At 41.3% G+C, this 14,887-nt stretch overlaps 1 protein-coding gene across 2 annotated transcripts in view; it reads left to right on the forward strand.

Annotated features, from left to right (window-relative positions):
• The first annotated feature begins 1,242 nt into the window (after positions 1-1,242).
• LOC111867515 (T-complex protein 1 subunit alpha) overlaps positions 1,243-14,887 on the forward strand; it is a 16,748-nt gene continuing 3,103 nt past the window's right edge. The window contains exons 1-11 of one of the 2 annotated variants that reach the window (XM_023857473.2): positions 1,243-1,401; positions 2,931-3,016; positions 5,777-5,905; positions 7,037-7,134; positions 8,739-8,849; positions 8,960-9,141; positions 10,171-10,253; positions 11,393-11,533; positions 11,704-11,815; positions 12,717-12,807; positions 13,669-13,861. In XM_023857473.2, the coding sequence (XP_023713241.1) occupies positions 1,329-1,401; positions 2,931-3,016; positions 5,777-5,905; positions 7,037-7,134; positions 8,739-8,849; positions 8,960-9,141; positions 10,171-10,253; positions 11,393-11,533; positions 11,704-11,815; positions 12,717-12,807; positions 13,669-13,861 (1,299 nt within the window). In that variant the 5' untranslated portion in view covers positions 1,243-1,328. Of the gene's footprint in view, positions 1,402-1,609; positions 1,629-2,930; positions 3,017-5,776; positions 5,906-7,036; positions 7,135-8,738; positions 8,850-8,959; positions 9,142-10,170; positions 10,254-11,392; positions 11,534-11,703; positions 11,816-12,716; positions 12,808-13,668; positions 13,862-14,887 lie in introns of those variants that run through there. The other variant, XM_033752711.1, reaches the window with a different exon arrangement.

Below are 14,887 nucleotides of genomic sequence, written 5' to 3' on the forward strand. Positions count from 1 at the left end.
GTGGACAACTTCATGCCACTGTCATTTTACCCCTTGGGCAAGAGCATCTATACCCATTGCATAAGAGACTTGGGTGGTTCCAGAGCCAGTCTGCAAGCTCTGAAGATGATAAAATATTGCCCCTGCTGTCTAGCTTGTAGCCCGTTGATGTGAGGATTGAACAATCCCCGACCTGTGCTGATAATTTCTGTATATTGGTTGGTCAGTGCTACAGTGCACTATGATTTAACGTGATTTACTAAACATTACCAAGTTTCAGGCTAAAGTGCTGTGTTACATATTCACTATCCTGACATATTTAGACTTATATTAACCAATACTTTCAGCACAACCAGTCTAAGCTTCAACGAGATTGTTCATCCTAAAAATTTGTTCTGTAGGTACATAATGTCTTTCGAGTCTTACTTGTGCCATTTAGAATATAAAATAATTTGTACAACAATACATTTTCTAATAGGCTTGTCTGATGTAACATTGCCTCCTTTTACCAATGGACAGTACTCACTCATCTGTAGTTTATTAAGGTTATGATCAATGTGTATGGCATAACATCTGTACAGGTTAGTATTACACTAATTATGATTCTGACTTCCCACTGTTTAAAGATATATACAAGTTATTTGCAATTATCCACATATGCTGTATGTAAAATGTAGAAGTAAACAGTATTGCTGTGATTTCACTTTAAGTAAGCATGATTGGAATTCATACTTCTAACATTCATTTGGAGAAAACTGCATAATGAGGAGCTTCATAACTAGTACTCTTCTTGAAGTATAATTAGAATGATGAAGTCAAAGAGGATGAGGTGGGCAGGGCACGTAGCACGAATGGGGGAGAAGAGGAATTCATATATGATATTGGTCGGAAAGTCAGAAGGAAAGAGACCATTAGGAAGACCAAGGCGTAGGTGGGTGGACATTTTAAACCGGATCTTAAGAGAGACAGGATGGGATGGTATGGATTGGATTGATGTGGCTCAGGAAAGAGACCAGTGGAGGGTTCTTGCGAACACGGTAATGAACCTTCGGATTCCATAAAATGCTGGGAAATTCTTGAGTAGCTACAGATTTGGTTCCTCCTCAAGAAGGGCTCAGCACCATAAATAAGTTAGTAAGACTGGAATTCATGGATGAAAACATAAAATTGAGCACGCGAAAAATATCTTTGAATTCCTAAATGGACCCATTTCGGTAATGCTGCACGGGTCATCCGTGGCCGCGATCGCCGCGATGTCTATACATGTCTACACAAGTCCTGTTAAACGAGTGGGTGCCGATGTATTGGTAGCGTTTAGGAAAGTTCGAGGTGTTTGAGAAATTTTCAAAATGTCGACAGTTGCAAGTCCTTTATCGGTCGCCGGTACTCGTGCATCAGGAACTCCAGTACGGACACAAAATGGTAATGAACGACAATTAATTTTATATTTCTAATTGTTTTGAAAGTGAGGAAAATGTGCTTGTGATGAAGCACGCGGCCAGTCTGCCAGCCATGTTAAATACACGGTGGTGTCTTTTGGACCACCTGAGCACGAAAGGACAGGAGAAAGTGCTGTACGTAGGATTATTTGGCCATTAACTATCAAAATAAATTACACTGAAATGAAATGATTTTATGAACTCAATCAGGTATGTAAGTTTTGAGGTTTTCACGGCGATGACAATGAAGAAAGTTGTCTTCTGGGTTTAGGCACCGTGTATTCTTCGTTTTGGCCGACGTTTCGGAGGAACGTAGCGCCTCCATCTTCAGAGCAGTTGAATAGCTGCGGAGAGCAGTAGCTACAGCCAAAACGAATACACGGTGCCTAAACCCAGAAGACAACTTTCTTCAATCAGGTATGTTTGACGGACGTGCAGCCTAAACTAAATATATTGTTAAAACAGAATCCTCATTCAAAAGGTGTTAACTGAACCAGCCTTACTGCATAATTTGCTTCCAACAGTAAGTCAAGACGGTTAGGCTTATGGTTTTGTTATAAATAAGTATGTGAAAACTTTTTGGGGTTATGACTAGTTCTATCTTCTGGGATATAAAATATTTCGCTTTGTGGGAGGTGGAGTCCAACTGGGCCCACTCGGCACGCCGGCCACTGATTGGCCTATTGTAGCCAGCCCCGGGTGATTATGATAATGGAGAATTTGGCGGAATGAAGATTGGCAGGGGAAACCGAAGTACTCTGAGAAAATACGCCCTAGCGCCACTTTGTCCACCACAATTCCCATGTGACCAGACACCTGATCGAACCCGGGCCACCGCTGTGGGAAGCCAGCGACTAACCGCTTGAGCTATGGCGCGGCCTCGGTCCTTCTGGGATGCAACTCTGTCTAGTCTCTTGAAATTCAACTGTTTTTTTGAGAAACATGTTGCTTTTTTTTTTTTTTTTGCTGCTAGCTCCATACTCTTTGACCCTGTAGATGGAGGTAACATTTTTCTGAAATGTAAGTTGACTTGCAGTGGACTATGTGCCATAGGACAAAAGGAACAACTCTTCATAACCACTGCTGTTGAGAACCTCAGAATTTTCTTTTACGGTCAAGGAAGTGTTGCAGACATTGTGGCAGTGAAGTTTTAAAGTTACTTAAGTCACCTGGTTTACTGTTTATCTTTTTATGGCTTATTTAGTAACTCTATCAGTATCTCAATTTGTATAACATGGATTTTTTGGATGATTTATGAATACTGTTTTGGGAGGACTGTAGAAGGGGGCAGTCGTGGCATAATTTGAAATGCCGTCCAAGTTTTTACATGGAGAGACTGAGGAAAACCTTGGCAAACCCAGCTAGGATAGTTTGCCTACATGCTAAGATTTGAAACTGGGACCTTGTAAATATGAGCCTGGAGTGGTAGCCACTTCAGCTTGATGTGTGGCTGAGCACAGAAGTACAGTTGTAAGAACATGTTGCACCGCATGCCCACTCTTTTTGTTCTAGTAATGGCTGCCTGCTCTATTGCCAACATTGTGAAGAGCTCGCTGGGGCCAGTTGGCCTGGACAAGATGCTGGTGGATGATATTGGTGTACGTATTCTGTGGCAACTTGTATGGTCCATGGAAACGGATTGTGACTGGGTTTACTCTTACTTTTGAACAGATCATAATGAGATTTAAAATTCTGTTCAATCTGAGGGCGAGCACTTTCTTGTTCAGTTGAGAGGTTCACTGTACAAGGTGCGACAATTTAATTCCTGGAGTGGTCCCCTGAAAGCAAAATTTGTTTATCTGTGCACTATCGGCTGCTGTTGCCTTTGAAATACTCTCAGTATGACGATGTGCACTTCATGAGATGATGGTGCCACTACCAGAAAGTCTTGAAAATCATTTTCTGGAATACCTTGCAGTAATATCACATTGCTCTGGATGTCAGGAATGTCAGAAAATATTTGTCCCTTCAGGACATTTTTAATTTTGGAAAGAACCAAAAATAGCAGGGGGCTAAGTGAGGCAAATAAGGTGGATGGTCTATTTTTGTAATGGATTTTGTAGCCAGGAACTTGCAAACTCTTAATGCATCATGTGCAAGGGCATTGTTATGGTGGAGAATCCACTTGTCAGACCAGAGTTTGGGTATTTTCCTCCGAACAGATTCCCGTAACCTTGTCAGCACTTCCAAATTACACTGTTGGTTCACTGTTTGTCCTTGTGCAATGAATTCATAGTGAACTATGCTCATGTGATTGAAGAAACATACAAGAATGGTCTTGAACTGCGAGCAAGATATGAATGCTTTTTTGGCCAAGGTGAATTCTCTGTTTTCCACTGCATACTCTGGCATTTTGTTTCTGGGTCATATTGAAAACTCCACGTTTCATCATCGGTAATGACCCTATCAAACATTTCTGCATTATGTAAAGATCGGATTAAATGTGAAGCCAGTGTTTCTGGTCATTTGTCAAGATTCGAAGACCCATCTTTGCGGAAATTTTCCTCATTTCCAAATCCTCCACAATAACCTGTCGCGCTGTTTCCCTATTCATATTCAATTCTTCAGCCATTAGTTTTGTGCCTAATATTCGATCTGAGTGCACCAAGGTTCGTACTCTGTTCACGTTTGCATCTGTCCTTTGGGTTCTTTTGGCTGCCCACTTCTTGGGTCATCTTGCACATCTTCTCGCCCCTCTGTGAGCTGCCTATGCCATTCAGAAATACTTGCTTTCTTCATAGCGTGTTCACCATAAGCTACTGTTTAGAGGGCTAATGTTTCAGTAGCAGTTTTACCAACCTTCACACAAAACTTGATGTTTATCCGCTGCTCCAGATTCTTGTCACTCATTTTTCTGCCAACAGTATACAGCGGATACGTACTGCCTCCTCTGCTCTTTGGGAACGGATGACTCATTTGGTCTGTGACTCATGTAAATGCAAGTTGAAACATGTCTGAACACGCTTGGGTACATGAGTTTGCCCGACTCAACACCCCAGTGACTCGCTGTGGCCTTTCCAAGAATTAAATTGTCACACCTCCTATATTATAAACATACAGTCAACTCTCGATTATCCGGGGGCGGATTAACCGGTTTGCGGCTTATCCGGGGCTACTGATGCTTTTTTGAGGCTTATATGTTGTTTAACATTCATTCACTTTTGTTTCACATGGCGAGTTGTAACACTATTTTCGCACTAGTGTGAACCGAGCTCTGCATTCTTTGGTCCCGTTATGCTAACACAATGTTCTAGGGTAGGGGTGAAAGAATGCAAGGATTTGTGGAAAGTTTCAAGGACAGATACATCGCCCCAGTTAGTATCTTTGTATTGATCTTCAAGTGCGTTAGCAAAATGTCAATCTGTAAAAGGAAGCGTGTTGTGTTAAGTATTCAACAGAAAAAGGAAAATGCCGTGAAAAAGTAAACGACAATATTAAATTTTTTTAAGTGTTAAGTGTGAATGTTCATAAAAAGTGTTGGATGTTGTCGAAGACTGTGATTGAAATAACTAATTCATACTTCAGTGTAATGTAAAAAAAGTATTAAATAGGCCATGAGATGACATAAAAATGAGGTTGAATAAATTTAAATGCAGGTAGGCCTATAGTATTATGAAGGTACAGTATTACAGTACTACTTTTAATAAAATTTGTCTTAACCGGGTTTTCGATTAATCGTGATTTACATCCCCACCATTATCCCGGATAATCGAGAGTTGACTGTATTTGTGTCCGGTGTCAGCCAAACTTGGGCTCACAATTTGCAACTTAAACATGTATTTGCAGGAAGCTATAGTAGTTCAGTCAGTATAGTGACTAGGCAGTGGACTGGATGACTAAGGAATTAGGGTTCAGTTCATTGTAGTTGCAAGAGATTTTTCTCTTCTTCACAGTGTCCATATAACCTTTAAGGCCCATCTTACCTCCTGTTTTTTTGGGTACCAGGAGCCTTTTCTCCATGGTTATAATAACGAGTGTATTACGCTTACCAGTCACCTCCACATAGTGCTGAGGTTATGAATGCATGGATCTATACCTCCAGCCCCATACATCTTCATTGCAATGTGCTTAATTAATTAAAAGGGAAACTATCTTACCCAGTCTGTTTGCTGATCGTCAATTTTTGAAAAGTATATTTTAAAATAAGCATCAAGCAACAATTTTTTCCTATCATTCTAAAATAAACAGGTAACGGTGGAGGAAGCATGATTGCCATGCTTTTTGGTTCCATTTTTCTGCCTAGGTATTTTTTGGGTCCATTTATTTTCTTGTCTGCATGAATTTTTTAGCATGGAAAAAATTATGATAAACTGGAACTGACAAATATGAAGAGTAATAACCTCTGACTGTTGCTGTAGGATGTGACTGTAACTAATGATGGAGCCACTATTCTGCGGCTCCTTGAAGTGGAGCATCCAGCCGCCCGTGTGTTGGTGGAACTAGCGCAGCTGCAGGATGAAGAAGTTGGTGATGGAACTACCTCAGTGGTATGCATGTTTCTCTTTATATCGTAGCACTATATGGACAGTTGGAAGGGAGAAATGGAATGCTTTAGTTTGAAGTAGGAAGTAGGTGCATCCCAGTAGCTGGCAGAAGTTTCTCACATGAGAATGAAGATACAATAAAATACAGTCGCTATCAGAATGTTTTTAGCCCCAGCTATATATTCTATAATTATGAATATATCTTAAGATTTCATTAGAAGTCCATCTATACTGTAATGGTCATGCAATGCAAGTGGTGGCATACAGAAATAAATAAAATTTTAGGTTTTCATGGAGCAAAGGTTTACATTGTGGGCTTTTGTGTTATAATACTCTGTAATTCGGTATGTGAGTGCCAGTGTATTGGTATTGGAGGAACATTCTGTCACCATCTCCCCCATGCATTCCATGTGCCCAGCCCCTCGTATCTCTGTGTCGTCATCCTGATCATCTTTGGTCTCCCCCTCCTCCTCCTCCTCCTCCTCCTCCTCCTCCTAACTCAAGAACTGGGTGCCATAAGCCCATTCCAATGATTGGAAGTTTTAAAACTCATTTTGCAATCTGGTTTGGGCTTACAGTGTCTTTTTGTCCCTTGGGGATTATATAAGTATGCAGTGTTTATAGTGTGCTATCTTGCATCCAGTTTACATGCTGTTGCCAATTTAATTGATATTTCTAAATTGTAAACAGTATCAAAATTGGTTGCTATGGAATATTTGGTAAAGAGTATAAATTATGAAGCTTCTCATTATTCAGTTTTCTCCATTCTCTTTTTCCTCCCTCCTAGGTTCAGATATTTTCTTCAGCAGTCTGTTATCAAACACTCACAGCCCATATTCATCCCTTAATGTGAGCAACCATGTTTCACACCCATACAAAACAATGTGCATAATTGTGGTTTTGTATATTTTAATATTTATGTTTTATTCAGCAGTCAAAAAAATTGACATCTGCCACTTCTAGCATAAGGAGCAATGAACAGATCATCCTTAAGTCACATGACAGTACAACTTGTAGAGGGAGTTTGTAGCAGCACTGCTACACATTTGTAGATGACATCAATGAAGTGGCTGCAATACAAGTGATCTGTACAGGTGTGGGGAGATGGGTTTATTGTATTGTTTTCTGTTACAGGTGATTGTTGCAGCTGAGTTGTTGAAAAATGCTGATGAACTCGTCAAACAAAAGATCCATCCAACCTCCATTATCAGTGGTTACCGACTTGCATGCAAGTGAGTTGCTGTGGTGCCCTTCCGCCAGAGTCAAAGTGGGCAGCCATGCTTTATGTAAACCGATGGTGGGGCCCACTGACTCACTGACGTAAACAATAGAGGATATGAGTGGACTAGCAAATTCCTTTTTTGAAAGTGGAAGTTTGTATTTTTCTGTGAGACAGAAAGAAATTTGAATTCAGTGGAACCCCAATTGAATTTTAAGTTTGAATGACCCAAGTGAATAATTTCAGCATTATGTGCCCTGTGTTTGAGATTTCCCTCACTTTAGCATACAGATTCGCTGCTTTTCGGAGACACTTTGCATGGGCGCTTCACTGTACTTGTTTACATTTTCTTCTGAAGAGAACTGATTTTTAGACCCTGTTGCGAAATGCACAGCAGTTTGAGATTCTTGCCAAGGTGGATATTAAGATAGGTGGTGAGTCGTGACAACATTTGTATCAGAAGTTGTAACTGAATGATTTATTACGTTATATCTAAGTAAGATCTAGGAGTGTGTGAGGATGGTACATTAATACACACATTATGTTTCTGGACACTTTCCATCCTGTTTTTATTTAAAAAACAACATTTTGGTTACTGGATTTTGTCTCTGTCTTTAAATGAAACCTATTAATTTTACCCCATTTGTTAGAGGTGGTCTCTGTTTCCAAAATGTTATGTTTTAAATAAATGCTGGATGATAAACAATGTCCAGAAACATAATATTTGTAGATTATATCTAGTTAGGGATGAAGTTCCTTCAGGGATGTGGTACCAATACTTCAGATGAATCTGCAATCTTGATATTCAAGTCAAAGTTCTGAGGGACCAGGTTCTCCAAAACATTGGTATCTAGCTACCTAGGCGACGTGTCATCACTGTGTGGGTTGGCATAGCAGGAGCAGTTTAGGATCATATTTAGGGGGTGCTGAGTTTGAATCTGTCATTACACCAGCTGTTGTGAGGATTTTCATGTTTATATTTTTTTTACAGTTTCTTCAGGCAAATGCTAGATAGTACCTTGAGTAGGCCACAGCCACTTCCTGCTATGCCTTTTGAAATCATAAGTTATCCTACCACTTGATGCTTTGTTGTCTAGTTTCTGACAGCAATGTAAAATAACCTGGTAAAGTTATCCCTGTAACAGGCCATGAAGGCCAGTAGGGTTGTGAGAGGTTGAGACTTCCACATCTTCTAGACAGTCGGCTCACAGATGGTGGTAAGTTAGTCAGACATGTTCCAGCCACCCTCTACACCCCAGGAAGATTCCTGGTACTCATTTCTGTTAGAGGCTGAGTCAACTCCAGGGCCATAGTGCTGCTGGAAGGATTACGTAAATTGAAAAAAAAAAAATCCACCTTGTCAGGCCTCGAACCTGCGGTCTTCCAGCTTGTAGCATAGTACCTCAACCAACTACTCTTCTGCGTACCCGCAAAATAACATGCCCCCACAGAATATTGCTTCATATCCCAGAACACAATTACTTTAACATTTGCAATGCAACATCATAACCGAGAAAAACACTGTCCTAGGATGTAAGATGTTTCAGATCAAAGAATGGAGTGTGTGTTCTCTTTACTTTGTGTGTTATGCCTTGTCATGGCCCCATCATGTTGCAGGGAGGCTTGTAAGTACATTCAGGAGCATCTGACTGTCAGCGTCGAGGAGCTGGGTAGGGAGTGCTTAGTCAATGTAGCCAAAACATCAATGTCAAGCAAACTCATTGGACCGTATCCTTGTTACAGTTCACAGTTAACAGTGTGCAGTTCAGAAGTATTCATGTCATGTTTGAGAATTGGACTCCATTCCTCTGTTACATGTTTCCTTAACAGCAGCACAGCGACGCTGATTTTTTCTCGAACATGGTTGTGGATGCTGCTCACGCAGTCAAGTTTTCAGATGGCAAGGGTGGTTTCACATACCCTGTGAAGGCAGTGAACGTTCTGAAAGCTCATGGCCGCAGCGCAAGGGAGAGTGTGTTGGTGGCAGGGTATGCCCTTAACTGTACTGTGGCATCCCAAGGTTAGCATTTGGGCAAGTTAATATTATTTTGTCATTTCTTAGGGCGGTGGGGTGAGACTTGGGCACGTTGTGCTAGCCCGAGGTGATAGAGATGAGAGAACTAGGGCATTTGGTAGAATGGGAATGGGCAGGTAAAACCACAGGAAATGTTCCCCAATACCACTTTGTTCACCACAGTTCTCACATGAATTGACCTGGGATTGAACCCCTGCTGCGACATTGAGAAGCTTCTGACTAACTTCCTGAGCTGAGCGGCCTCCATAGTCAAGGGGTAACATTCCCACCTCATGACTCAAGGTACACGGGTTCAAACCCGGCGGAGGTCGTGGAATTTTTAAGGGTGGAAAAATTCAGTGAACAAGTCCTCCGGGAGGGACTTTAAGCCGTGGATCCCGTGTCTTAGATTTACGGCACATAAAAGATCCTCATGTCTCTAGGAGACCTCTGAGCAAAATTAGTCAACACATTTCCCGTCCAAGTAGTTTCCGATGCCTCTGGTAGATGGGGGAAATATCAGGTACTGAGGGCCGACCTCGTTGGCTGAACGGGGCTGAAAGCACGCACCAGTACCGGTAGGGTATGGCGACAGTAGAAATTAAAGGGGGACGCACAGTGGACCAATAACTGGTCTAAGTGCATGGGGAAACCCACCCCCTCTAATAATAATAAACTTCCTGAGCTGTGGTAAGGCCATATTTGGCTGGCTTGTGTTCAGTTCCACTGCAGTGAAGATTGCCCTTCTGCCTGTGTTTCTGTACCATGTAGCCAGTGTGGCAGAACTCTGAAATACATACAGAGCACTTCTTTGCAAGTGTTAACTCAGGGCAGTAGGATGCGAGGCTGTGGGCTGAGATGAATTGAGGGCAGGTTGGGGGGGGGGTGTTTGTTTCTGGAGTTCTTGGAGAGAAAGGTAGTTGAATAAGTGTTGATTATTCAGTGATGATCTGTCTGAGGGACTGAGTAATTATGTTACATGCGATATACTAACAAGCACTTGAATATGTATACAGAGGGAATTCTGTTTTTCAGCTATGCCGAAGAGGATATCAAATGCCAAGATTGCCTGTTTGGATTTCTCCCTGCAGAAGGCTAAGATGAAGTTGGGGGTAAAGGTATGTGGTGATAAAATTTTTTGGCTGGACCCATCAGTACTTTAATTTGGATTCATTGGAATGATAAACATACAAGCAAGAAGAAAGTTATCAGGAGTTCTGTGGTTCCATTCAGGCTTTGCAGTGGTGTTTAAAGAAGCTTAGAAATTGCTGGTGCTACACAGAACTTTGTGTGTTCAGAATTAATATCTGTTCATGTTATTCTACCATGTATTGTAGTTTTCCATGGGTGATTTCAGTGTATGGCAGGGCCTTCTGTGTACCTTCCTCTTCTGTTATTTCTTTATTCATCCATTTGTATATCTTCCCTTATGTTGCTTCTCCACATTCTTCTCAGCTTTCCCTGTGACTGTTTCTTCAGGCATTCAGTTTTTATTATTGTGTAAGAAACTTAATCAGTGTGTCCTTAACAAAGTTAAAGTAAAGGTAAAGTTGAAGGGTACAGTCTAGTTGAGAGATACTCCAGTGTTTTGGGGGAATAACTTGCCTACATCTTCAGGGTTGAAAATTAAGTCAAGCAAGAAACCAGCACAAGCAACTGATCTCTCTGAATTATGTGGCATTACAACCTGAAAACTGGATTTTGCTGAGCTTGCCTTCTGTTTCTACTGGTTTCTTGCTTGTCTTAACTCTTAAACCCTGAAGATGGTAATGATATGTTCCTTTGAAATGTCCTGCTGTCTCCAGACTACTTGGAATTTTAACACATAAGGCTGAACTCTTCATAGTAACTGCCATCAGAGTCTTGGATCCAACACAGTACAGGTAAAGTTGTCCTTGTGCTAAATTAACCACCATACCCTGAAGAGGTACAGGTTATAGTGCCACCATTTTTAACTTCAGCACTAGAAGGAGGTGAGTGGTCAGCTTCATGGCCCTGCCACTTTACCCCTGGAGAAGCAACCCCCAGTACACATTGTATAGGAGGCTAGGTAGGCCCCAGAGCCAGTCTAGATGCTTTGTAGAAGGGAAACATTTATTGCTTCCGCTGGGAATCAAACTCTGGTTGCTCAGTCATCCAGCCCATAGTGCCTAGTATTGGCTGAGGTACCCAGGCCCATTCAACTTCTGTGATGGGACCAAAAATGAGGAATGCCGTGTACTGTTGAGACATTTGAAGGACTTATGGTTATTTCCAGGTGCTGATAACGGACCCAGAGAAATTAGAAGGCATTAGACAGCGAGAATCAGACATGACAAAGGAGAGGATACAGAAAATCCTTGCAGCAGGAGCAAATGTGATTCTATGTACTGGTGGGATTGATGATCTTTGTTTGAAGGTAAATCACTTCTGTTACAGATGCTGTATGTATTGCTTAACAGTAAGTAAGTTAGGAAATGTATGCATAGTACAACAATTCTGGCATGTAGACATGTGTTTGCTCGACAGTTTATAAAGTGTTTGTAGTTGTGCTTTTCAGTGAGATACCGATTTGTTTGGTGTTTATAGTATTTTGTCGAGGCTGGGGCCATGGCTGTCAGGAGGTGCAAGAAGGCTGATGCAAAACGGATAGCCATTGCAACTGGTGCTGCTTTTCTCCCCTCACTATCCAATATGGAAGGTATGTACCCAGGTGTTCTGTGGATAGAATACAGTAATTCTATGGTCTGTGATGGCCTACTGCTCTATTTTGCACATTCTCCTTCTGGAAAAAAAGTTTTGCAAAAGAAGTGCTAATGATTTTGTAAACAGTTGAGCATTTTTTACTATGGCTCATCAATAAGGAAAATAAGTTTCTCTCCGAGGATAAACTGGTTACTTCCTCCTAAATGACACTGCTCTGCCTGGGCCCTTGAGGAATAGAAGAGTTGTATCCTCATTTTCCACTTGCAGTAGTCCTGAAAAGGGTTTACTCTTTCTAGTTGTCAGCTTCAAAGGATCATTAAAATGACCTTTTCCATTCTTCCCACATTTCCACTTTTCCTGCTGAAAATAATATTGGCTCTCTGGAAAGGGCCTTGCTCTTTCACTATTCATTTTCCCACCTGTGTTGAAAAACAGATGTCCTTAAAAAATCTACTTTAGTACCTGTCTTTCCTATTGACTTGGATTGGGCTTCTATCCTAGGGTCTCATAATTACCTAGTAAACTTTCCACATATCCAGGCCATTTTCTGAACCATGAAGATGGAAGCATTGCATTCCTCCAAAGCATTGGTTTCTGCCTATACAGTGTTACACCCCGGAGACCATAAACTGAACGATCATCTTCATGTGAAACATATATGAATTTTATTGTAAATTTAGTCATAGCTGCCAGGGTCATGGTTAAGTATTTGTGGTCTGATGGGCTGTGTTGGAGAGACGGAACAAAATGTAGGGCGAGTTTGGGGCAGCCCTGCAGCTGATTTGGTAAGAAGAATAGAGAAGGCAAGGTTTTCTTATGTGTTTAATGTCAGGGATTACCTTCTCACAAATCGGAATCAGTTTACTTTCCAATAATAATGACTGTGCTTGCTGCAGGAGAGGACAGCTTCGACGCCAACAGTATTGGGGAGGCTGCGGAGGTGGTGCAGGAAGTAGTGTGCGATGATGAGCTCATTCTTATAAAGGGGTGAGTCATTCCACTTCTTTCTACTGATAGCTTAAAAACAGTAACCAGAAGATGCTGTCTTGTATGATGCAACTCCATGTATCTTGGTAGATAGGTATGAATGATTTGGAGGAACTGATGCCTCTGTCTTCTATCCTGAAGATGGAGGCAGCATGACTTCATATTTCAGAAGGCAGTAATTGTCACAGTCACTGTCTTCATGTGTTGCTGTGGTGTTAGCGCTCTTGGCTTATATTCAGGAGGTGTTTAATTGAAAACTTGGCTGGAACACTGACTGAGGTGTGTTGTAGTTATCCTGAGTCCCTCCGGGCAAGTGCTGGTATGGTACATAGATTACGCCATGACTACTTCCTTCCAAATCCTTTCAGTTCATCATTAATCTTTCATCATACTATTCAGTGATATATAGCCAATATTGAATTCTGGTAATGCTTGCTACCATTCAGTCCAGAACATTTTCTCTTCTCATCTGCTGTCTAAACGCTTAAAATTTAGAATATATAAAACTATAATTTTGTCTGTTGTTCTGTATAGGTGTGAAACTTGGTGTCTAACATTAAGGAAGGAACATAGACTAAGGGTGCTTGAGAACAGGGTGCTGACAAGAATATTTGAACCAAAGAGAGATGAAGTGACAGGAGGTTGGATGAAACTGCATAATGAGGAACTTTATAACTTTTCACCCAAGTGTAATTAGAATGATCAAGTCAAGGAGGATCAAATGGGCAGGGAATGTAGCACAAATGGGTTAGAAGAGGAATTCATATAGGATATTGGTTGGAAAGCCAGAAGGGAAGAAACACTAGGAAGACCAAGATGTAGGTGAATGTATGACATTAAAATTCTTTCTTGTTTCCACAGCCCAAAGGCTCGCACAGCCAGCTCAATCATTCTGCGTGGGCCTAACGACTTCTACTGTGATGAGATGGAGCGATCAATTCATGATGCGCTGTGTGTCGTGAAGAGGGTGCTTGAGAGTAAGAGTGTCGTGGCTGGTGGTGGATCAGTGGAGGCTGCATTGTCTGTCTATCTTGAGAACTTTGCCACTTCTCTGGTAGGCATTGCCATCTAAACATTCTGGTATCCATTGCATAATGAGCCTTGCTGGACTTAGAGGTAAAAGGTAAAGCTGTCACTGTAACAAGCCGTGGAGACCCATAGGGTTGTGGGACATTGAGGCTCCCACATTTTCTAGACAGTCAACTCACAGATGGCGGTGAGGTTGTCAGCCTTTTGCGCTAGCTACCATTTACCCCCAGGAAGATTCCTGGTACTCATTTCTGTTCGAGTCTTCCTTGACTCCAGTGCCATAATGCGGCTGGCAAGATAGGTCAGCTGAAAAATTCAGTGACTTCATTGGGAATTGAACCTGCGACCTTCTGGCTTGTAGTATAGTGATGTGTTGCTAAAGTTTCCAGCACCCCTACCAGGAATTGACCTTGTCATTAACTTTACAGTCTGAGCTGCTATGCTTGCATAAAGTGTTTTTCTGTTGAAAATAACTGGATACCTGTACTTCATTTTCTACCATTAATGAATAATACAAATATGGCAGTTTTGCAGATTTCAGAGGTGGCAATAACACTAGCAGCATGGAGGATAATACAGTGAACCCCCCATTCAAGGTTCAGTTGGGGAGCAGAGCATTTGAATGCTATGTTGAGACAAATCTTGAATGTAAAGAATGCAGCACCGAGGGTACTAACTTTGGAGTGTTGAAATTGAACATTAAATGGGGGTTACAGTGTATTCAGAGAATTTTTATGCTAGTATGTAAAACAGTAGGTTTTGCCTCTTGTATGGGCATGAAACTTCATCTCTCACCCTAAGGTAGATTGAGAGTTTGTTTCTTGCATCCTGTTGTGTATTTAATCAATATTAGAGTCAGTTTTACCAACCACACAACATATTTTTATTATTATTACACTACATGTTTTGACCTCAAGAGGTCATCCTCAGGTGTATGAACACAGCTGTATAATTACACCCAATCACATTCGTCTTTTTACTTATTCGATCCTGTATCTTATTCAGGCCCACGCTCAATAATATATCAAGCTCCTCTCATAAAACACAAGTT

The sequence above is a fragment of the Cryptotermes secundus genome, unplaced genomic scaffold (assembly GCF_002891405.2).
Source record: "Cryptotermes secundus unplaced genomic scaffold, Csec_1.0 scaffold1089, whole genome shotgun sequence".
Taxonomy (NCBI): domain Eukaryota; kingdom Metazoa; phylum Arthropoda; class Insecta; order Blattodea; family Kalotermitidae; genus Cryptotermes; species Cryptotermes secundus.